Genomic DNA, 25766 nt, shown 5'->3' on the forward strand with positions numbered 1-25766 from the left:
AAAAAAATTTGCTTCATTTTACTCACATTTGCCATTAACAACTATGAGCACTTAACATTAATGCTTGTGCTTCAGACCTTAGCATGAAGTCTTTTGTTTTACCTGTGTACTTGACAAGGATCCGTTTCACTATGTCACTGAGAAAGAAATTTGACAGCAAAGACTGCAAAACTCTTATTTAATTTTTTATGTGTTTTTGTTTTTGAGACAAGGTCTTCCTCTGTCACCCAGACTGGAGTACAGTGGCGCGAACATTGCTCACTGCAGTCTTAAATTCCTGGGGGCAAGTGATCCTCCTGCCTTAGCCTCCCAATTAGCTGGGACTCCAGGCGCATGCCACCACACCCAGCTAATTTTTAAAAGATTTTTTTAGAGACAAGGTCTCGCTGTGTTGCCCAGGCTAGTCTCAAACTCCTGGCCTCAAGAGACCCTTCCCCTCAGCTTCCCAAGGCACTGGGATTATAGGCATGAGTCACCATGCCCAGCCTAGAAGTTGGAAGCAATCAGCCTTATAATTGCTTCTTAGGCAATTTGATTATAAGATTTTAGCTGGGGTGCAGTGGCTCATGCCTGTAATCCCAGCACTTTGCAAGGCCGAGGCGAGAGGATCACTTGAACACAGGAGTTCCAGACCAGCCTGGGCAACATGGTGAAACCCCATCTCTATTTATAAATTTAAAATTTTTAAAAAGTAAAACATAAAAACTTTCAAGATTTTATTTCAGCGAAACTTATGGTGCATTTGTGGGGTGTATTAGAAAGTTACTATTTTTAACTAGCTCTACTAATGATAGAATGGATGTACCTAATTTAAGCACTCTGCTTCAAAAATCTAAATACTAATGATGAAACAGTCCCACAAATAAGTAGCTCTGTGAGAAATTAACACTGACTGAGTCCCAATAGTGGTTGAATTCTACATATATTTCAAAGATAGCACTAACAGAATGTGCTAATGTATTGGTTGTCCAGCAAGAGAGAAAGAGAGGAATCAAGAATGGGTCCATGGGTTTTGGCCTGAGCAACTGGAAGGACAGAGGTGCCATTTCCTGAAATGAAAAAGTCTGATAGGAGTAAGCTTAATGTGGGGAGCTGTTTTAGCAGCTCAGTTTGAGACTTGTTGAGTTTGAAGTATCTGTAATCTAAGTGGAAATGTCAAGTTCGTTGTTGAATACATGAGTCTTAAAGGAGGAGGTCCAGTTGGAAGGTGTAAGTTTGGAGTTTATCCACATGACATTTATTGATGGCATTTAATCTATAAAATTGACTTTGAATACCAAAACAGAAAAGAGAAGGTTAGTGACCTGAATCCTGAGATACTATAGCACTTGGAAGTCAAAGAGATGACAAGCAGACAGCAAAGACCAGAGAGATGGGCAGGAAACTAAGAGTGTGGTATTTGGGAAGCCAAGAAAAGACAGTGTTTCTAGGAAGAAGGAAGGGTCAACTGTTGGAATTGTTGATGATAAGTCAGATGAGGATTAGAATCAATCACTGGAGTTTGCTATGTGAATGTCATCTGTGATTTGCTAAGAGTGCATTAGGTAGACTGATAAAAGATAAGGCCTAATTTAAGGGAAATCAAAAACAAGTAGGAAGAGAGAAACTGGAGATAGAAGTTTAGATAGTACTTTGAGGAATTTTGTCATAAAAGATAGGAAGGAAATGGAACAACACTAGAGGAGGAAGTAGGGCTAAGGGGGATTTTTTGTTGGTTTGTTTGTTTTTTATTATACTTTTAAGTTCTGGGGTACATGTGCAGAACGTGCAGGTTTGTTACATAGCTGTACACGTGCCATAGTGTTTCCTGCACTTATCAACCTGTCATCTACATTAGGTATTTCTCCTAATGCTATCCCACCCCTAGCCCCCCGACCCCTGACAGACCATAATGTGTGATGTTACCCTCCCTGTGTCCATGTGTTCTCATTGTTCAACTCCCGCTTACGAGTGAGAACATGCGGTGTTTGGTTTTCTGTTCTTGTGTTAGATTGCTGAGAATGATGGTTTCCAGCTTCATCCATGTCCCTGCAAAGAACATAAACTCATCCTGTTTTATGGCTGCATAGTATTCCGTGGTGTATATATGCCACGTTTTCTTTATCCAGTCTATCATTGATGGGCATTTGTGTTGGTTCCCAGTCTTTGCTACTGTGAATAGTGCTGTAGTAAACATACGTGTGTATATGTCTTTATAGTAGCATGATTTATAACCCTTAGGGTATATACCCAGTAATGGGATCGCTGGGTCAAATCGTATTTCTAGTTCTAGATCCTTGAGGAATTGCCACACTGTCTTCCAGTGTGGTTGAACTAATTTACACTCCCACCAACAATGTAAAAGTGTTCCTGTTTCTCCACATCCTCTCCAGCATCTGTTGTTTCCTGACTTTTTAACGATCACTATTCTAACTGGCATGAGATGATATCTGAATGTGGTTTTGATTTGCATTTCTCTAATGACCAGCGATGATGAGCTTTTTTTTTATATGTTTTTTGGCTGCATAAATGTCTTCTTTTGAGAAGTGTCTGTTCATATCCTTTGCCCACTTTTGATGGTTTTTTTTTTTTTTTCCTAGTGAATTTGTTTGAGTTCTTTGTAGATTCTGGATATTAGCCTTTTGTCCCATGGATAAATTACAACAATTTTCTCCCATTCTGTAGGTTGCCTGTTCACTCTGATGATAGTTTGTTTTGCGGTGCAGAAGCTCTTTAGTTTAATTAGATCCCATTTGTCTATTTTGGCTTTTGTTGCCTTTGCTTTTGGTGTTTTAGTCATGAAGCCTTTGTCCACGCCTATGTCCTGAATGGTATTGCCTAGATTTTCTTCTAGGGTTTTTATGGTTTTAGGTCTTACATTTAAGTCTTTAATCCATCTTGAGTTAATTTTTGTATAAGATGTAAGGAATTTTCCAGTTTCAGCTTTCTGCAAATAGCTAGCCAGTTTTCCCAACACCATTTATTAGATAGGGAATCTTTTCCCCATTGCTTGTTTTTGTCAGGTTTGTCAAAGATCAGATGGTTATAGATGTGTGGTGTTATTTCTGAAGACTCTGTTCTGTTCCATTGGTCTATATATCTGTTTTGGTACCAGTACCATACTGTTTTTGTTACTGTAGGCTTGTAGTATAGTTTGGAGTCAGGTAGCATGATGCCTCCAGCATTGTTCTTTTTGCTTAGGATTGTCTTGGCTATGCTGGCTCTTTTTTGGTTCCATATGAAATTTAAAGTAGTTTTTTCCAATTCTGTGAAGAAAGTCAGTGGTAGCTTGATGGGGATAGCATTGAAGCTATAAATTAGTTTGGGCAGTATGGCCTTTTTCACGATATTAATTCTTCCTATCCATGAGGAAGGAATGTTTTTCCATTTGTTTGTGTCATCTCTTACTTCCTTGAGCAGTGGCTTGTAGTTCTCCTTGAAGAGGTTCTTCACATCCCATGTAAGTTGTATTCCTGGGTATTTTATTCTCTCTATAGCAATTGTGAATGGAAGTTCACTCTTGATTTGGCTCTCTGTTTGTCTGTTGTTGGTGTATAGCAATGCTTGTGATATTTGCACATTGATTTTGTATCCTGAGACTTTGCTGAAGTTGCTTATCAGCTTAAGGAAATTTTGGGCTGAGACAATGGGGTTTTCTAAATATACAATCATATCATCTGCAAACAGAGACAATTTGACTTTCTCTTTTTCTAATCAAATGCCCTTTTTTTCTTTCTCTTGCCTGATTGCCCAGGCCAGAAGTTCCAATACTGTGTTGAATAGGAGTGGTGAGAGAGGGCATCCTTTTCTTGTGCCAGTTTTCAAAGGCAATGCTTCCAGTTTTTGCCCTTTCAGTATGATATTGGCTGTGGGTTTGTCATAAATAGCCCTTATCATTTTGAAATGCGTTCCCTCAGTATCTAGTTTATTGAGAGTTTTTAGCATGAAGGGCTGTTGAATTTTGTCAAAGGCCTTTTCTGCATCTGTTGAGATAATCATGTGGTTTTTGTCTTTGGTTCTGTTTATATGCTGGATTACGTTTATTGATTTGCGTATGTTGAACCAGCCTTGCATCCCAAGGATGAAGCCCACTTGATCGTGGTGGATAAGCTTTTTAATGTGCTGCTGGATTTGGTTTGCCTGTATTTTATTGAGGATTTTTGCATCAATGTTCATCAGGGATATTGGTCTAAAATTCTCTTTTTTTGTTGTGTCTCTGCCGGGCTTTGGTGTCAGGATGATGCTGGCATCGTAAAATGAGTTAGGGAGGATTCCCTCTTTTTCTGTTGTTTGGAATAGTTTCAGAAGGGATGGTACCAGATCTTCTTTGTACCTCTGGTAGAAGTCAGCTGTGAATCGTCTGGTCCTGGACTTTTTTCGGTTGGTAGGCTATTAATTACTGGCTCAATTTCAGAACTTGTTATTGGTCTATTCAAGGATTCGACTTTTTCCTGGTTTAGTCTTGGGAGTGTGTATGTGTCCAGGAATTTATCCATTTCTTCTAGATTTTCTAGTTTATTTGCATAGAGGTGTTTATAGTGTTCTCTGACGGTAGTTGGTATTTCTGTGGGATTGGTGTTGATACCCCCTTTATCATTTTTTATTGCGTCTATTTGATTCTTCTCTCTTTTTTTCTTTATTAGTCTGGCTAGCGGTATATCTATTTTGTTGATCTTTTCAAAAAACCAGCTCCTGGATTCATTGATTTTTTTGAAGGGTTTTTCGTGTCTCTATCTCCTTCAGTTCTTCTCTGATCTTAGTTATTTCTTGTCTTCTGCTCACTTTTGAGTTTGTTTCCTCTTGCTTCTCTAGTTCTTTTAATTGTGGTGTTAGGATGTTGATTTTAGGTCTTACCTGCTTTCTCTTGTGGGCATTTAGTTCTGTAAATTTCCCTCTACACGCTGCTTTAAATGTGTCCCAGAGATTCTGGTACATTGTGTCTTTGTTCTCATTGGTTTCAAAGAACATCTTTATTTCTGCCTTCATTTCGTTATTTACCCAGTAGTCATTCAGGAGCAGGTTGTTCAGTTTCCATATAGTTGTGTGGTTTTGAGTGAGTTTCTTAATCTTGAGTTCTAATTTGATTGCACTGTAGTCTGAGAGACTGTTACGATTTTCGTTCTTTTGCATTTGCTGAGGAGTGTTTAATTATGTGGTCAATTGTAGAATAAGTGCATTGTAGTGCTAAGAAAAATGTATATTCTGTTGACTTGGGGTGGAGAGTTCTGTAGATGTCTATTAGGTCTGCTTGGTCCAGAGGTGAGTTCAAGTCCTGGATATCTTTGTTAATTTTCTGTCTCATTGATCTGTCTAATATTGACAGTGGGATATTAAAGTCTCCCGCTATTAATGTGTGGGAGTCTAAATCTCTTTGTAGGTCTCTAAGAACTTGCTTTATGAATCTGATCTGAGTGCTCCTGTATTGGATGCATACTTATTTCGGATAGTTAGCTCTTGTTGCATTGATCCCTTCACCATTATGTAATACCCTTCTTTGTCTCTTTTGATCTTTGTTGGTTTAAAGTCTGTTTTATCAGAGACTAGGACTGCAACTGCTGCTTTTTTTTTTTTTTTTTTTGCTTTTTTTTTTTTTGCTTTCCATTTGCTTGATAAATGTTCCTCCATCCCTTTATTTTGAGCCTGTGTATGTCTCTGTACATGAAATGGGTCTCCTGAATACAGCACACTGATAGATCTTGACTCTATCCAATTTGCCAGTCTGTGTCTTTTAATTGGGGCTTTTAGACCATTTACATTTAAAGTTAATATTGTTATGTGTGAATTTGATTCTGTCATTATGATGCTAGCTGGTCATTTTGCCCATTAGTTGATACAGTTTCTTCGTAGCATTGATGGTCTTTACAATTCGGTATGTTTTTGCAGTGTCTGGTACCAGTTGTTCCTTTCCATGTTTAGTGCTTTCTTCAGGAGCTCTTGTAAGTCAGGCCTGCTGGTGACAAAATCTCTCAGCATTTGCTTGTCTGTAAAGGATTTTATTTTTCCTTTGCTTATGAAGCTTAGTTTGGCTGGATATGAAATTCTGGATTGAAAATTCATTTCTTTAAGAATGTTAAGTATTGGCCCCCAGTCTCTTGTAGCTTGTAGGGTTTCTGCAGGTAGATCCGCTGTTAGTCTGATGGTCTTCCATTTGTAGGTAACCCGACCTTTCTTTCTGGCTGCCCTTAACATTTTATCTTCCCTTTCAACCTTGGTGAATCTGACAATTATGTGTCTTGGGGTTGCTCTTCTCAAGGAGTATCTTTGTGGTGTTCTCTGTATTTCCTGAATTTGAATGGTGACCTGCCTTGCTAGATTGGGGAAGTTCTTCTGGATAATATCCTGAAGAGTGTTTTCCAACTTGGTTCAATTCTCCCCATCACTTTCAGGTATACCAATCAAACATAGATTTTGTCTTTTCACATAGTCCCATATTTCTTGGAGACTTTGTTTGTTTTCACTCTTTTTTCTCTAAACTTGTCTTCTCACTTTATTTCACTGAGGTGATCTTCAATCTCTGATATCCTGTCTTCCACTTGATTGATTCAGCTATTGATGCCTGTGTATACTTCATGACGTTCTCCTGCAGTGTTTTTCAGATTCATCAGGTCATTTATATTCTTCTCTAAACTGGCTATTTTAGTTAGCAATACCTCTAACCTTTTTTCAAGGTTCTTAACTTCCTTCCATTGGGTTAGAACATGCTCCTTTAGCTTGGAGGAGTTTATTACCCACCTTCTGAAGCCTGCTTCTGTCAATTCGTCCAACTCATTCTCCATCCAGTTTTGTTCCCTTGCTGGTGACGAGTTGTGATTCTTTGAAAAAGAACAGTCATTCTAGTTTTTGGAATGTTCAGCCTTTTTGCGCTGGTTTCTCCCCATCTTTGTGGATTTATCTACCTTTGGTCTTTTATATTGGTGACCTTCGGATGGGGTCTCTTATTGTATGTCCTTTTTGTTGATGCTGATACTATTCCTTACTGTTTGTTAGTTTTGCTTCTAACAGGCCTCTCTGCTGCAGGTCTGCTGGAGTTTGCTGGAGGTCCACTCCAGACCCTGTTTGCCTTGGTATCACTAGCGGAGGCTGCAGAACAGCAAAGATTGCTGCCTGTTCCTTCCTCTGGAAGCTTCGTCCCAGAGGGGCACCCGCCAGATGCCAGCCAGAGCTCTCCTCTATGAGGTGTCTGTTGGCCCCTACTGGGAGGTATCTCCCAGTCAGGATAAATGGAGGTCAGGGATCCACTTGAGGAGGCAGTCTGTCCCTTATCAGAACTCGAATGCTGTGCTGGGAGAACCACTGCTCTCTTCAGAACTATTAGGCAAGGACGTTTAAGTCAGCTGAAGCTGCACCCACAGCCACCCCTTCCCCCAGGTGCTCTGTCCATGGAAGATGGGGGTTTTTATCTCTTAAGTCCCTGACTGCGGCTGCTGCCTTTTTTCAGAGATGCCCTGCCCAGAGAGGAGTAGTCTAGAGAGGCAGTCTGGCCACAGCGGCCTCGCTGAGCTGTGGTGGGCTCTGCCCAGGCCGAACTTCCTGGGGGCTTTGTTTACACTGTGAGGCATAAACCAGCTACTGAAGCCTCAGCAGTGGCGGACACCCCTCCCCCCACCAAGCTGGAGCATCCCAGGTTGGACGCAGACTCCTGTCAGCAAGAGTTTCAAGTCAGTGGATCTTAGCTTGCTGGGCTTTGTGGGGGTGGGACCCACCAAGCCACACTACTTGGCTCCCTGTCTTCAGCCCCTTTTCCAGGGTAGTGAATGGTTCTGTTTCTCTGGCGTTCCAGGTGCCACTGGGGTATGAAAGAAAAACCAAAACAAAACAAAACACCTGCAGCTAGTTTGGTGTCTGCCCAAACAGCCACCCAGTTTTGTGCGCGAAACCCAGGGCCCTGGTGGGGTAGGCACTGGAGGGAATCTCCTGGTCTGCCAGTTGCAAAGACCGTGGGAAAAATGCAGTATCTGGGCTGGAGTGCACTGTTCTTCCCGGCACAGTGTCTCATGGCATCCCTTAGGTAGGGGAGAGAATTCCCCAACCCCTTGTGCTTCCGGGTGAGGCAACACCCCACCTGGCTTTGACTCACCCTCTGTGGGCTGTATCCACTGTCCAACCAGTCCCAATGAGATGAACTGGGTACCTCAGTTGGAAATCACCTGCCTTCTGCATTGATCTTGCTGGGAGCTGCAGACTGGAGCTGTTCCTATTCGGCCATCTTGGCAGCCGAATAGGCCGAGGGGGATTATTTTTAATACAAGATAAATAGTTGTATGTAGGGTGATGGAAAAAATCTAGTACAAGTGATGTCAATACCAAAGTGGAAGGACAGAGTTCTGGGAACAGGATCTTAGATTAAGCCAAAAGTCTTGGGATCTCATCCACAAAATAAACAGTTCACCTGACATGGTGGGAGTGTGGGTGCCTCATCCATAGGAATAGGAGACAAGTTAGAGCATATGGGCACAGACGCAGGTAGGTATGTAGATGCTGTGGTAGGAGCTTTGTAGTGCTGCTTTTCTGATTGCTTCTATTTTCTTAGCAAATGAGGAAGTAATTAGCTGAAAGAAAAAGCAAGGGTGTAGAAAAAATAAAGTAGGAAATAATCAACTAGAAGGAAAAAGTCCATCAACTGAGAGTGAGATAACAGAGAAGGGAGAAGGTATGAATTAATCATCTAGGTGAGAGGGAGAGCAAATGGACCTGAGAGACAGAGAGAGAGAGAGAGAGGCTCACTTGAGTTGTATAGGTATCAAGTTAATGTGGTTTTTTTTTTCCAGCCACTTTTTATCTGCGTGGTTGCAGGCAGAGACTCAGTGACAAGTGAACTTAACTATAAGGAGTTGTAGTTTGGCTGGAGGAGTTTAACAAAGCCCAAGAAAAACAAGGAAATTGAGGATGTATGCAAATATGTGATGGTAATAATTGCCATAGATCTTAAACTGAATAAGGAGGGAAGCAGTGTTTGTTAAAGGTCTTGATTATTTATATATAAGAAGCAAAACAATGTAGTAAATAAATTGTTCACCACTGAAATACTTTTTTCAGACTTTGTAGAATTCCTTTGGGATCCTTTGTCAGCCTCACAGACAACAAGTTTAATAACACATTGCAGAGTGATTCTTGAAGAACATTCCATTTGTGAAAATGAAGTTAGTAAAAGCAAACAGGTAATAATTTCTAGAGTTGTGAACTCCATGATGTATCTGTAAATCATTATAATCTTCTTACAGCTCCTGGTTTATAAAAGATACAGAGTGATTATCAGAAAACTGTTTGGGGGAAAACATACTTACTTTTGATTTATAGAATCTAGACTTTTTCTCAGACTGCACTGAGATGAAAACAAATTTTTTTAAACTGGACTTGGCTATTTTTTTATCTTCATATTAATAAGATGAAAGAATATACCTTGATACTTCTGAACACTGTGATAGACGTGGTAATCATTTTAAATTACAGACATACCTGTAAAGACCCAGATTATTACTTTCATTCCTATTAGCTTACTTTTCTCTGTTCAGTGATCTGATTTGTGTTCTCATGGCCAGGCAGCCATCTTTGAGGATTATGAATATGCACTGACCCTGAAGAGATGAACCGGTATAAGTCCAATAATGCAAATTCATTTCTTCTAAAGGAAGACGACAACACTCTACCTTTGTTCTTTTGGCAAAAATCCTTTGGCAGAAATCCAGTGGCATTGTGGCTTTGCTTGAACAATGGTTTCAAAATTAGACTGACACTTATTATAGTAACTAGTTATTTGTAGTCTGCCAAATAATAGTAGTCTCTTTAAGGATTCAAAGTTCAGTAGGACAGATCTTGATCTTACAGTGATCTAGAATTGAATTCACTGAACATAAGACATATTGAGGAACTTTTTAGAATGATCATGCTGAGAATCTTCTCTTTCATTGTAGTATTTTTTTTTATTGTTTGTTGATGAGATTGTAGATTCATGCAGTTTTATGAGTAAACCAATTTTAGGTTGAGCTTTAGGAAATTAAGGATAAATTGACAGACTGGAGAACACCCAGAGTAGAGTGACAGAGGTGGTTGAAAAGCAAGGAGGCATATCATATTCATTTTATGAGCACCATTAAGTTTTAGCCCTTGGAATTGTGATTACAAAGGAGGAAAGCTATAAGAAATGAAAGGGAGGAAAGGGATACCAGCCTAATTCTGCCTTCAAGGAGCATGTAATCTCAGAGAAAATAAGATACACATAAAATGTAATTTAAAGCAGGAAATGAGAAGGAGAAGTAGGGAAGATAATAAAACTTACTTAATTCCAGTTGTGTACTAGGCACTCTGTAAGGTCTTGTACCTGTCATCTTAATCCCAGCAGCCATATTAAAAAAATGGGTGATCGCCAGGCATGGCGGTTCACACCTGTATATCTGAGTCCTTTGGGAGACTGAGGCAGGAGGTTCTCTTCAGGCCAAGAGTTCAAGACCAGCCTGGGCATCATAGCAAGATCCATCTCTACCAAAAAAATAAAAATTAGCTGGGCTCCCCCTTGAGCCCAGGAGTTGAAGCTGCATTGAGCCATGATTGTGCCACCACCCTGCAGCCTGGGCAACAGCAAAACCCTGTCTCTTAAGAAGATGATAGCCTCGTTTTATAGATGAAGAAAATGAATCTTTAAAACTAGTTTTCACAGTGCTACCATGAATGAGAACTAGGATTTGAACTTGGATAGTCTGCTTCTAAAGCCCAGTTTGTCTCACTGACCACATTCCCTCCCCATGAGCAGCATGGATAAAGTACTATGTCTTCAGGAGGAGACAGGAGAGAGCAGTGGGGATAAGGAAATAGTTTATCTTAGGGGTAGCATTTGAGCTGCGGCTTGAGAGAAAGAATAGGATTTCAACATGTGGCAACAGATAGAAAGGCATTTTTTACTTACCTCCAATAGGATAAAAACTCAGGTGAAATAGATGGAAACTGTTGCAGGAATTAGAGATATTTAATTTGAAAGAAGACGTACAGAGAGATGGTGTTTGTATTCAAAGAAGGTGTAGATTTATTCTATGTTGATATGCCGCATAGAAGATTAGTAGTTAAAAGCTACAAAGAAGCAGATATATAATCCTGTATTTGCTTTCTGTGTAGGATTGTTGAGTTACAGCCTAAATATAAATCATTATGCTTTACTGTTTATTAAATACTTGCACATTGTCTCATTTGATCCTCATCACCCTGTGAAATGTATTTATTTTCATTGAGTTTTTACAGATGAAGCTGGGGCCCAGAAGGGTTAAGTCATTTGTAAAATCTTGAGTACTAAGTGGTAGACCTGGCTCTTTGTGATCACTGAAGCCTTTCAGCAGTATTATGGATTCACTCACGAAGTCTTTTTTTTTTTTTCTTTTTTTGTTTGAGACGGAGTCTTGCTCTGTCACCAGGCTGGAGTGCAGTGGTGGGATCTTGGCTCACTGCAACCTCTGCCTTCTGGGTTCAAGCGATTCTCCTGCCTCAGCCTCCCGAGTAGCTGAGACTACAGGCACCCACCACCACGCCCAGCTATTTTTTTGTATTTTTAGTAGAGACGGGGTTTTCCCTGTGTTAGCCACGATGGTCTCTTTTCCTGACCTTGTGATCCACCCACCTTGGCCTCCCAAAGTGCTGGGATTATAGGCGCACTCATGAAGTTTTTATAATGGATGTTTTTATTCTGAAACTCCTCTGCTATGAATGTAGAAAATGGGTTGTTTGCATAAGCAGGAGAATAGATTACATCAGGGTTTTCAGTCTCAGCACTACATTGGCATTTGGAACAGATAATTTTTTGTTGTAAGGGTCTGTCCTGTGCACTGTAGTATGCTTAGCAGCATCCCTGGCTTGTGCCACTAGGTGCCAGTAGTACTCCCGGGCTTCACAACCAAAAATGTCTTTGCACATTGTCAGGTATTCCCTAGGGATGGCAAAATGGCATTTGGTAGAGGATCACTTACACTACATAATGCCCCAGGTTGCTAAGACAGTTCACCAGTGGGATCACTCTATTTCTTCAGTGATGGAAGAGAATGAGACAGGTTCAAGAACAGAAATTGAGTCAGACAACATAGTTTCTGTTTTCAAAGTTAGAAGCAAACGCTGTAAGCTAATGCCTGGTAATAATAATTTTGATTCTGACTAAAAATCTAAAGTAAATTATTATAGAAGTAGATTATGAATACTTAAATTTAAAAAGCAGTAATTACTATAACCTATCATTGATAGGATTCCCAAAGATACTTAACATTATTTATTGAAGCAAATTTAATGTATTATGTTTGTTGTTAGAGATTAATAGGGGAAATGTAAGCTTACATATACCTAAAACAATAATGACCAGTAGGGCATTGACTACCTATGGAGAGTCTGCTAGTTTTAGGTATCTTCTCAGCTTTGCTCTGTTCAATATTTTTATTGAACTGGATAAAGTGGTAAAATACATACTAATGAAATGTGTCAGTGATAAAAAGCTAGGAATTCTGTAAGACTTGTGGATGGTAGAATTAGAATCCAAGGAGATTTCAAAAGATTGTAGAAAATGGACTGACTCAAGAAATTGTGATAAAATAAATGCATGTGCCACCCTTGTGGTTAAAAATTCAACTGTATAAGTAAAAGATGGGGGAGAGACAGTTTTGAAGCAGCATAGGTAAGACAGATTATAATCAACAGTAAACCCAGTGTGAGTCAGCAGTGTCACTTGAGTAACAGAAAAACAGGTAAATGGGAATTTATCCTAGTATGTGTGTGCTATTTTGAGTAAGAATGGCATATTTGGTGATGATACCACAGATTAGACCTTCCTGGGAATATTGCACTTAATTCTTGGTGTAAGCTTATTCAGTGGAGAGTGTCTTAAGATGGTATGGGAAAGAAAAGATGTTAAAAAAAAAAAAGTATGATATTAATCTTAAAATCTAGAGAATTGTCTTGTGGAAGTGGGGCTAGAGCTATTCTGCACGATCCCAAGAAGTAAACCAAGACCAAGGAGTGGAAACTGTAGGAGGGAAAAGTTTATTAACTCTCACTGTTAACTGAAATCTAATAGTCCAAAGTTATGGGCAGCCTCAGGAGATAATGATTCCCCGTCAGCAAATGGTTTTAGACATGGTTGATGAACCATTTAGTAGAAATGTGAAAATAAATCTAAGCATCACTTGGGTGTTCAGATAGATTGGTGGTTTTCAGACTCATTTTTTGTTTTTTATAAACAGAACCTATTTCAATTAAATCTTACACAATCCAATATGCAAACACACACACAGAAGTAAAACTGCTCCTGCTGTTGTGAGCACCTGCCCTTATTCTTCCCCGACCACCCCAACATCTGTCCAGACCATCCTGGGATTACCTCCATGGATATACAGAGCAGCATAAAAACCACGGGCGTCACACAAGTGCCTCTTTAAAGCTGTTTTAAAGTATATTTATACAAAGGGTTGTATGTGAGTCTGAACGTGTGATTCAGAATGCTTGTTAAAACTGTTTGGAGAACCTTATTTTCCACCAAATAAATGATGTTATTTAATAGTTAGAAAAGTTAATAGCTCACGGTTTTCTGTGAATTTATGTGGGGTTTTTTGTTTGTTTGTTTTTCTGTTTTTTGGGTTTTTTTTTAAGATGGAACCTCACTCTCGTCACCCAGGCTGGAGTGCAGTGGTGCAATCTCCGCTCACTGCAACCTCCGCCTCCTGGGTTCAAGCAATTTTCGTGCCTCAGCCTCCTAAGCAGCTGGGATTACGAGCATGTGCCACCATTCCTGGCTAATTTTTTCTATTTTTAGTAGAGACAGTGTTTTGCCATGTTGGCCAGGCTGGTCTCAAATTCCTGGCCTCAAGTGACCCACCCACCTCAGCCTCCCAAAGTGCTGGGATTACAGGCGTGAGCCACCGCACCCGGCCAGCAAATTTATGTTTTGTTTTAAATAATTTATTTGGAAATATTAATACTTTGAAAGAAAACTTTCATGAATAAGAGTAGTATTTCCATATTCCCTTTACCCAGATTTACTTGTCATTAATATTTTGCCCCATTGGCTTTATCATTAGCCCTTCCACTTTAAATATATACATACAATATTTTCTGTCCTGATTACTGAGAACAAGGTGCATATTTGTTAAGACAAAGATACTATGTTATATAACCAGAGTAGTTAGCAGTTTCAGCAAATTTATCAACAATCTACCATCCATATTCCACTTTTGCCAGTTGATTCAATAATGTCCTTTATTTATAGTTCATTTTCAATAGAACTATTTTAAGAAACAAAATTTAAACAATATGGAAATATTTCTCAAGGCTGGCATTCAAAATTATTAAAATTAAATGAAAAAAATCAAAGCAGCTTTTTTTCTAGCATGAACACCTAACTCAGTAAGTTACATAAACTCAAATGCTATTTTTTGGAGATATTGTCTGGAAAATGCTCTTTTTTCTTTTAACAGAATTCAGAATGTTTAAGGAATGGAGTAAAATACAACTGGAGTTTTAATTTTTAGCATTAAATAAATGTTGATATATGGCCACTTGAGGAATATGTTACAGATAATTGAGTGGAAAGAGAAACGACTTCAGTTCATTATGCTATTTATGAAAAATATATTTGATTGAATTCTACATTTATGGATAATTCAGTTAGTATACAGTATGTGACAGCTGAATTTGTGCTGTATACATTGTCATTGACTTAAAAAACTTTTACTCTGGTGTATAGTATGCCATTTTCATTTTTCAAATATGAATACTTTTTTAAGAATATCATTATAGAAATATTGCTAATACATGAAAAAAATAAACACTCATTATCTTTTACCCTAATACAAGGACTAATACCATTGTAGGATATTTTCATCCAGGCTCTTTTTTCAAAGTTATAATCCTAACAGGCATGTAAGTTAGTATACTACTACTGTTTAATGTTATCTCATTACATATTTATAGTTGTCTGTTACTGTAGTCATCATAAACTTCAGCTAAAGTTTATGGTAGATTCACTGGATGGATGTAACATCTCCTTAAAATTCCTTATGATTGAATATTTTGGTTATTTCCAATTTTTTATATACAAACAAAATGGATTTCCCTAAGTGGATTTTCTGCATCACAGGACACAAGACAAACCAACAAAGGCCCACAGCTGGAGTATGTAGAAGACTTGCACAAATCAATAATAAAAAGACAGAACCTAATACAAAAAAAAGCAATGTTGGCAAGCAGCTTAATTAGGTACTTTGCAAAAGGGCTTGCCAAGTGGCAAACAGGAATATGAAAAGATACCCAACAGCACATTACTCAGTGATAATTAAATGAGAATTAAAACAACACAATGAAATATGACTGCATACCCACTACAATTGCAAACATTAAGAAACAAGAAAATTCCAATTATTGTAAGTATGTAGAGAAACAGGATTTCTTTTATACTGCAGGCAGTAATGGGATGCCACTATTCTAGAAAGAGTTTGCTTTTTTTGTACATAGTTGAAGGTATGGACATGAACTATACTCCAGCAATTCTCTCTCTATGTATATACCCATTAGAGATGTATGATGTGTACTAAATGACATGTACAAGAATTTTTGTGGCAGCAGCATTTATAATAGCCACCAAACCAGAAATCACCTAAGTGTTCCATCAGTAGTATTCATGCAACAAAATACTATATAGCAATGAAAATGATCCAACTATACCCATATGTAGCAACATGGGTAAATAAGGTTTTGTTTGTACCCAATTGATAGTTATTTTAACAGCTGCTTCTGTGAGTGTGGACAAATTTGTACTGCTGTTAAAATTACTTTTTTTTTTGGTAAATACATTTCTGTCTTCTACTGTCACTGATACTTTTCAAATTTGTAATAATAGGATTTACTTAAATCCATTGTTTCAAGAATGAAGAAGGCAGTAGAAGATGATGTTTTTATTCCTCTGTATCCAAAGAGGTAAGAGCTGTTAATTTCTAGATTATTTGAAATAGCCGATCATAAAGTGCAGATTTGTTTAAGACTGCAAGGCAAAAGAAACTATAGTGTTTTCAAAACGTGTACACATACTCTATGAGGATGCAAATTGAGATTTCAACAAATATTTCTCAGTGACCTACTTTATGCTGTGCTTTATGCTTGGTGCTTAGATGTATTTTTGTTTGGTTGGTTTGGGTTTTGGTTTTAGTTTTACACATATCCTAGGAACATAGCAGGTGATATAGAGTGGTAAAGAACACAAGTCCACTGTTAGTAGATATTTTTACACACCTGTTTTCTCATCTATAAAATTAGGATAAAATTAGTGCCTACCTCACAGGATATTAGGGAGATGGAGAGGGTGCTCAGAACACAACAGTGCCTAGCACAGAGGAAGCACAACACTGAGGAACCAGAAACTGCACCTGTAAATTCTGCAGTCACTTTAAATTATAAAACAAGTAGTATTTGATGTGTGATCATAACTTTGCTAAGAAGACATCAGTTATAATGATACATGAACTGTAGCAATCCAGTGAGTACTGACAGGATGAAGGAGCTTTTTGGAGGGGGAAGAAAGGAACCTCAAAGCTTTCTGATTCATTTTGAGTCATGAGATGTCTACATGTAAAAATTCTGCCCTGGTAAACTTTGCTTTGTAATGTTTTAGATAGGTAATGCATTCACATGATTCAGATGTACGAATGTGGTATATTATTTATTTATAAATAAGTATATATTATTTTACTAAAAAAATTTTATTAAAATGAAAAGTTTTACTCCCACCCCTGACTCAGTTTTTGCCCTTCTCCTTCTACTCACATATGTGCATGCATTAATAATCACAGTGAGTAATTTTTATCTTTCAAGACTTTCTTCATGCAAACAGAAGTACTTATATAAGCTATAATCTTATGTTACCCTCCTTTCTACAGCAAAGGAAGTATACTCAAAAAGTTGTAATCTGTTTTGTACCTTCTTTCACTTAGTACCTCTTGAGATCTTTCTATACATGTCATCCATCATATAAACAGCTTCCTCATTCTTTTTTAAGCTGTAAAGTTTGCCATCATTTAGATGTCCTATGATGGTCATGTGACTGGTGAACTACTGTCATCACTGATGTTGGAAACAATCTTATAGACATATTCCATACTTGTGCACGTATATCTACAAGAGGCATTCTCAGAAATGAGATCATTGGGTCAGAGTATGCATACATTTGTAATTCCAATGGATCTCATCAGACAATCTCTGTTTATATTCCATTAAGGCTTAGTTTGGTTGGTTTAAAAGAAAGTCTGATCTCAAACTCTGGTTCTGAAAGGCTAATAGTTCTTTGCATTTTCTCCTTTTCTCCTCCTTTTGCTTCTAATTAGTGCTGTAGAAAACAAAACATCACCTCATTCAAAGTTCCAAGAAAGACAGTTCTGGTCAGGCCTAAAGGTGAGCAAAAACTGCAAAAATGAAAAGACAAATTTTGTAAAAATCCTGTTTACTATAGAACAAAGAACAACAAACTTCTTCAGTAAGAATTAGATAGTATTTTAGGCTTTGTGGTTCACATGGTCTCTGTCTAATTACTCAATTCTGCCACCATAGCACAAAAACAGTCATAGTACATAAACAAATGAACATGGCTGTGTTTGAATAAAACTTATGAACGCTGAAATTTGAATGTTATGTAATTTTCTCATGGTACAAAATATTTTGTTTAAAAACAGTTTTAAAATGTCCTTGAAAAATGTTAAAACCATTCTTAGCTCATGGACCCTACAAAAACAGGCGACAGGATAGATGTAACCCACAAGCCATAGTTGGCCAACCCCTGGCCTTAAAATTATTGCTAAGTTAGTGGCAGTAGGGATGGGAAGGAGAAGAAGGTTCAAACAATGTTTAGGAGGAAGCATTAAAAGGACTCGATAACTGATCGAGAGAAGATAAGATCTATTTTGGACATAATGAAGGTATATTTGGAACAAATAGAGATACAAAGGTCTAGGAGGTAGTTGGATACTTGAGTCTGAATTTCAGGAGACAAATCTGAGCTGGAGATTTAGGAGTCCACTACCTGTAGGCAATATTTGGAGCCATGGTCATGAATGACAAGCTCTAAGGAGACTGGATGAAGCATGAGAAGTAGGCTAAGGACAGAACCTCGGGAAATACTAACGGAAGAGGAGAACATGGAGGCTTCAAGGAAACTGTAGAATCAGTTATGAGCCTTAGGATGATCACAAGAGAATGGCCTTAAGGAAGCTAAATGGAAGATTTTCAACAATGAAGAAAAGAGTGTTAAATGCCCACCAAAGAGAATTAAGAGAAAGACTGAAACTACTTATTGGATTTGACAATTAGAAGGATATAGGTGACCTCAGCAAGAGTAGTTTTAATAGTGTGAATTAATATTTATCATGTGGTTGAATTAGGGAAAAGGCTTTCTGGGAAGAGGGAACAACATCAACAATGAGATAAAATGTGCAAAAGCATTACATTTTAGTAAAACAATAGAGTGGTGAATATAGTACTAGAAAGAAAGAAAGAAACACCTTAAAATTCACAGAAAGATCTGAATTTAGTAAAGGGAAAGGGCCACCAATATTTTATTACAATTTATTATGGTTACTTAATCCAAGTTATCTTCAAATTCACAGGTGATTATTAATCTTTATGTATCAGAGGAATGAAGCTCTCAGCATTGATTGCCTTCTCAAGGTCACATGTTGGTAATAGCAGCCCTAGTTTTGACACTGGTTCTTTATTAATCACATGGTCCTGTGGTCTTATATTCAGTGGTCCTCGGCTTTGAGAGAAAATGGATTGGGAAGGAAGATTATTGATCTGGAAAGGCTCTAGTGAAGTTATTTGAGTCAGATTTGGGGATGATTATCCTAGAAAATGAAGATAAGATGAGCAAATACATGGAGTTTGGAAAGAATCAAGTATTTGTTCAGAGATATTGTATTCTAAAATTGACAGTTCCAACAGGGCAATTGTAGTGAGAATTTTAGTTTGATCAACTCTTTATTTTTGTTAGAGACTATTACAGTTTCTCTTTGGAGAAAAGGTACATATTTACTTGATACTTTATTTTAGCTCTTCCACAATATTCTTCTTTGGAATGGACTCCTTACAGATGACACCTTGCAAGAACTAGGACTAGGGAAGCTGCTAAATCGTTACCTTATTATAGCTCTTCTCAATGCCACACCTGGGCCAGATGTGGTTAAAAAGTGCAACCAGGTAAGTTGTGAAGAAACTGATTCTAATTTTATCATTTCTAAAAAATTTAGCTATTAAAATCTACTATTTAACAAAATAAGTAAATGTGTGGTACTCATATAAAAATAGACAAATGGACCGGGCACAGTGGCTCATGCCTGTAACCCTAGCACTTTGGGAGGCCAAGGCAGGTGGATCACCTGAGATCAGGAGTTTGAGACCAGCCTGACCAACATGGTGAAACTCTGTCTCTACTAAAAATACAAAAATTAGCCAGGTGTGGTGGCTAACACCTGTAATCCCAGCTACTTGGGAGCCTGAGACAGGAGAATCGCTTGAACCCAGGGGGCGGAAGGTTGCGGTGTGTCGCCATTGCACTCCAGCCTGGGTGACAAGAGCAAAACTCCGTCTCAAAAAAAAAAAAAAAAATTGACAAATGAATTTAACAAACTAGAAATCCAGAATAGCCCTTCTGTATTTAAGAGATAGTATACTGGTTTGAAATATCACCAGTAGGGAAAGGAAAAAGTACTTAATAAATGATACTAGATGGCTGGCTGTTTACAAAAAGAATATTAAATCCTCACCTCTCACTATATACCAAAAAAGTTTCAGGTAAAATTTTTAAAAATGTAAAAATGAAACTATAAAATATACTAAAATGGTAAATAACTGTACTTGAGAGAGATTTCCATCTAAACTTAAAGGCCAAGGAAATGAGAAAAAGTAATAGATTTGAAAAAATTTTATAAAACTTCAGTGGATCAAAAAGGTGTTGAGATTAATTGATCATTATTAAAACTGGGGAATGTGTTCATTGGGCTCACTATACTATTCTTTCTACTGTTTATGTTTGAAATTTTCTGTAATAGAAAGTTAAAGAGAGAAGTTAAGAATCTAGGAAATAAAAAGTTGTTAATATATAACAAGGATTAATATTCACATTAAATTAAAAAGCTCTTTACAAATTAGGAAGTAATTCTAATGTTCTGACTAAAAATGGCCAAAATACTTGCAACAGTCAAGTCACCTAAAAGGAAACGTAAAATTAACCTTAAAATATGTGAAAAATAATCAATAGTACTAATAATCAGAGAAATGGAAATTATTTATAGGAAGGATATTTTCTTGACCAGTTGTGTTGGCAAACATTTTTTTGCTGTTGTTGTTTTACTTATATTTTCCAGTGTTATCATAAACACAGGAAAACAACAGTTCCATCCTTGCAGGGGCACCATTCACCTAGAGTATGCAGTGCAGTGGTTCTGGAAAACAGTCTCCTGCACTGATGGAAGGAGGGATACAGCTCTTTTGGAGAATATTTTGGCATGATGGGTACAAAACTTTTAAAGCTTATATTCTTTGACTTAGCCAAAGTAAGTTAAGTCAAAAATTAGAGATGCACGTATAGATTTTAAGTACAAAGAATATTGTTATAGCATTACTTATAATAGAAAATAGCTGGAAACACCTAAATATCTCTGAAAACATGATGGTGTTCTCATAAGATAAAAATGTGAAAGGAAAATAAATCTCAGAACCTGTCTCAGATACTTTTGGGTTCGCAAAAATTATGTTTTTGAAGAATTTTTAAGAATATGGAAAAATAATTATTTTATAATGTGATTTAAAAACACACACACTAAACTGTTCCCAGATAGAATCGGGTCCGGCTGCTTGTTCTCACAGTCCAATAGCAAGATGCAGACAGACTGGGAAAGAAAGGAGCTTATTTTTGCAACCAGTTACAGGGAAAAGGTTGTAACTCACCAGACCAACTAAAAGTTACAACCCCCCCCACCCCCAGCACTTATATGCATTCTAAGCTCCATGCTACCTGGGAGAGTGCACCTACAAGGGAGAGTGTTTCATTTAGTCTCTATCTAATCTAACTAGGGTCTGGAAAGCTTTCTCTAGACTCTTGGGACGTTTTTTAATCTTAAGTGGGCCCTGGTACGAGGAATATGTTTAAGAACACTCTTATTATTTGATCAGACTTTAGGGTCTGGGAAAACCCAGGCAGAGTCTTAATGGGTTTGTTTTCGCATTCCAGTTCTTGTACTCAGGCACCAGTTTCTCTAGTTCTTTAATGTTTAACTTACACATTCGTCAAAATTATTGAAAAGGGTTCGTGGAAACTGATTCATCTGGTTGCTAATGGAAACCTAGCCTGCCATAAAACTATATACCAATTATTAGCCAACCATGATGGTTTTGGCTATAATTTTTGTATCATACAGTTTTAAGCATTGTATATTAAAAATTTAAATCATCATCCATTTTATGTTCAGGTTTAGTTTAGTCCCCTTTGACCATAGGGTCTGTTATGAAGTGGAGAAGAGGAAATATATTTACACAGTATTCTCTCCACAGCATATGGCTAGAAAACCAGGCCAAGAAAATAGACTTTTAGTGCTGGGATCATTAATGGAAAAGCTCCATGGTTAAATGAGAATTTTATTGAGACTTGTGATACAAAACAAGGGGAAAACAAGTGCAAATGACTTTCAATAGTAAAGGCTGGTTTTAAAACTTTTAAAAAGAGATAGTTTACCTAACAAAACTTGTGGGATCTTCTGCCTTAGGCAGTCAGTGTTTCTCTGTTTTTCCTGAATAGTTGAAACAGGTGATTAAGGAGTAGAATAAGTTTTTTGCCTCAACCATGTTTTAAATGCTGACCAATCTTAGAGTGCATTCCAGAACCTTTATTTAATATACTGTATAATATATAGGGTGCATTTTAATTTTTTCCCCAACTCTCTGCTTTCTATAAATATTGATCTTGATGTTACCAACTGTACCATAATCTGTATGATTATCTAGGAATTTCTTTGAATAGCGTGATACTGTGGCAGGCCAGGTTTCCATTAGCAAACAGAACAGTCAGTTTCCACGAACCCGTTACTATAACTTTAATGAAAGTATAAGCTAAACATTGAAACTGGAGAATCTGGTACCTGAGTACAAGAACTGGAATGCAGAAACCAACCCATTAAGAACCCGCCTGGGTTTTTCTCAGACCCTAAACTCTGATAGAATAACAAAAGCATTCTTACACATACACCTCATTCTGTCATAAGATTAAGAAACTTTCCAAGACTCTAGAGAAAGCTTTCCAGACCCTAGTCCCTAGCCAAAGATGAGATAAAGACTGAATGCAAACCCCCAGTTCCAATCCCACACGTAGCACGGAGCTTTAAATATATACAAGCACTAGAAAAAACCTTACAACTTTGAGTTGGTCTGGTGAGTTACTCTGACCTCCCTGTAACTGGTGGCAGAAATAAACTCCCTTCTTTCCCAATTGCCTGCATCTCGTTCTTGGACCTCAAGAACAGGCAGCCAGACTTTGTTCTCTCCGGGAACAGTATCAAGTTCTTTCCTTTCTCCCCCTTCCCTCCCTTTTTTTCCCTTGTTTCCTCTATGAGGAAGTTTTTTTTTTCTCTTTTTAAATTTTTTCTAACATTTTTCTGTTTTTACCAAAATTTTTCTCAAAATCTTGTATTACTCTTAGAATGACAGTAATAAAATGTAATTTCCATTTCCAAAAGAAAAATTGAATGCATGTACATTGACTTATTCTGCTGCTTTACGATTAACTAGAAGATAAAACATAATTTATCTTTCATTCTATATATCTTAGAATCACCCATTTGATTTCTTAACTGAAATTTATATAGATCATATGCTAGGACACCCAATTTCTTTATAAAATAATAGTGAATATATGTATTACGAGTTGTATTGACCAAATATTTTGTGTCTAGCCATTTCTGGTTTGTAAGTGTAAATTATGTTTTGTACAGATTTAATGACTCACAAATACAAGAACATAGAAAGAATTATTAGTACTACTAGGGAGTGTTCATAGAGAGTAGCGTATTTTAAGTTCTTAGGATTAAAGAATGAATTTCCAAAATATGTGTAGCCTTTGATACAAAGGGACATCTTTACACATTTTTATTTAAACCATAAACTATCAAATGGGGAGAATGATATTCAGCTTACAGTATCACTATGAGATTATGTTAGCAAGGGTTCTTAGATACTGTCATTGTAAACCAGCCATGTGTTTTGATTAACAGGTAGCAGCATGTCTACCAGAAAAATGGTTTGAAAATTCTGCCACGAGGACATCTATTCCACAGCTGGAAAACTTCATTCAGTTTTTATTGCAGTCTGCACAAAAATTATCTAGAAGTGAATTCAGGTGATGCATATTTTGTTTTCACTTCTGTAAACATAGTTCAAGGATTCTGTATGCTCTCAGCCATTTTTAGAAAGATCTGTATTTTTACTGTACTTCTAAAAATTTGTTAAAACTTTGTGATACTGTAGAGTTAGTAGATATATTTTTATGGTTACCTTTGGGATAGCTTATGCATATTCATATTTTAAAATGTAAATCTCTCCCAAATTAAGCACATTCAAAATACTATAGCACAGGGGAATATAGAATTAAAACTATAAATCAAAACCCTTTTATTACACACTTTTTAAATATGTTTTTAATTTTCCTGGCCATTTTTAGAGACTCAACGGTTGTTAAGTACAGGTCTGCAGCTCGGTATTTATCCAGCAGTAGCTAGCTCTCTGTTCTGAATGTTTCATTCACAGTACCAGATGTTTGGGGGCTTAATTACAGTGGTATTCCTGTTAACTCCCTCTCCAAAAAATTTTTTAAGCCCAGATTTAACCGGCACGGTGGCTCACGCCTGTAATGTCAGCACTTTGGAAGGCTGAGGCAGGAGGATCACTTGAGCCCTGAAGTTTGAGAATAGCCTGGGAAACATAGCAAGACTCTGTCTCTAGAACAGAAAATTTAAAAATTAACATGGTGGCATGTGCCTGAGTCCCAGCTACTGAGGATGCAGAAGTGGGAAGATTGCTTGAGCCTGAGAGATTGAAGCTGCAGTGAGCTATGATTGTGCCACTGTACTCCAGTCTGGCCAACAGAGCAAGACCAAGTCCCTTTAAAAAAAAAAAAAAAAGACTCAGATTTGTATTATATGCTAATGTCATGATGTGTGAATATACTCCCAGCATTGCTTCCACCACAATGTCTCATACAAGCTGATAGCAGCACAGCACTACTAAAATTTCTGATAGACTTACTGTTTTTCTACTTTTTACAGTAATTCACATTGAAATTTGCCAGAATACATCCACTAATGGTCTGTATTTGAACTTTATAATTAAGTGGAGATGGCAGCATCTCTCTGTGTTTTATGCTACTTTTAGATACTAGCTTAAGATAAAGCTTTTGTTTTAGATTAACAACTGATGATCAGGTTCTGAACTGACTGCTGTTCCCTCATACATTGCATTTCTAAAGGGAGAAATTTGTTTTGTTTTGTTTTTCAGGGATAAAGTCGAAGAAATAATTCTTATTTTGGTGAAAATAAAAGCTTTGAATCAAGCAGAATCCTTCATAGGAGAGCATCACCTAGACCATCTTAAATCACTAATTAAAAAAGACTGAATAAACTTTATAGGAAAATCCTAAAATTTTAATATAGTTACACTCAGTTCCTTTGCTTGAGAAGAAGCTGGTGCCTCTGTCTTCTTTATTCCCTGTAAGAGAAGGTAGGATTTGCAAAAAAGCAAGACTCCACCTCTATTCCCCCCATGCTCTACCTTCTGGCATCATGAAAAGCTGCCACGATTCTGTGGTGTTCTAAGGAATTAAATGCAGTGGAGCTTTAAGAGCTCAATGTGTTTCCCTTTGATTCTTTTGGCTGGTCTTTCAGTTTTCTTAAGAGGGGAACTGGAGAAACCTTGCCAAAGGTTTTGGCTTAAGTGAGCATGCTAGTGAGTCTTCTGTCCTGAACCACAGTAATATCTTTTAGTTCTCTTTAACTACCTTTATTTAAAAATAAGTCAATATGAAAATCTCAGTTGGAGTCAATTATTTGCTGAGTATTAAATGATTAAGGCATTTGCTGATTGTCAAATTGTCCTTTAGAAAAATCTGTACCAATTTAATGTACCAACACAAGTGTAAGTGAGTGCCAGTGAATCCCTACCAGCGTAGTTATTATCCTTTTTTAAAAATGCATTGAAAATTTGAAAGGTAAAAATAATCTTATTTTAATAGCTTATTTTGTTTTGGCTATTAGACAGTAAACATACTTGTTTTGGCCATTTGTAATTATTTCTGAAATATCCATCTTTTTGTTATGGACTTTACGACCTTTATATTTTTAAAGATACTGATTTTTTGCCCATGCTTGTGGCAGAAGTTTTCCTCATTTGCCATTTTTCTTTTCATTTTTTTTAATTATATTTTTTGAGACAGGGTCTGGCTCTGTCACCAAGCCTGGAGTGTAGTGACACAATCTCAGCTCACTGCAGCCTCTGCCTCCTGGGCTCAAGCAGTCCTCCCACTTCAACCTCCCAAGTAGCTGGGACTGTAGGCATGTACCACCATGCCCAGCTGATTTTTGTATTTTTTTTTTGTAGGGATGAGGTTTTGCGACCTTTCCCAGGCTGGTCTCAAACTCCTGAGCTCAAGCAATCTACCCACCTTGACCTCCCAAAGTGCTGGGATTACAGGCTTAAGCCACCATATTTGGCCTTTTTAAAAATTTGTTGATTTTTTTAATGCATTA

At 37.4% G+C, this 25766-nt stretch overlaps 1 protein-coding gene across 3 annotated transcripts in view; it reads left to right on the plus strand.

Annotated features, from left to right (window-relative positions):
- Window positions 1–24866, plus strand: part of GCFC2 (GC-rich sequence DNA-binding factor 2) — a 49180-nt gene extending 24314 nt beyond the window's left edge. For 2 of the 3 annotated variants that reach the window (XM_050754301.1, XM_050754303.1), the window contains exons 12-17: window positions 9016–9137; window positions 15836–15912; window positions 17313–17379; window positions 19030–19176; window positions 23241–23365; window positions 24520–24866. In XM_050754301.1, the coding sequence (XP_050610258.1) occupies window positions 9016–9137; window positions 15836–15912; window positions 17313–17379; window positions 19030–19176; window positions 23241–23365; window positions 24520–24637 (656 nt within the window). In that variant the 3' untranslated portion in view covers window positions 24638–24866. Of the gene's footprint in view, window positions 1–9015; window positions 9138–15835; window positions 15913–17312; window positions 17380–19029; window positions 19177–23240; window positions 23366–24290 lie in introns of all 3 variants that reach the window. The other variant, XM_050754302.1, reaches the window with a different exon arrangement.
- Window positions 24867–25766: the final 900 nt, after the last annotated feature.

Source organism: Macaca thibetana, chromosome 13 (genome assembly GCF_024542745.1).
Source record: "Macaca thibetana thibetana isolate TM-01 chromosome 13, ASM2454274v1, whole genome shotgun sequence".
NCBI classification, from domain to species: Eukaryota; Metazoa; Chordata; class Mammalia; order Primates; family Cercopithecidae; genus Macaca; species Macaca thibetana.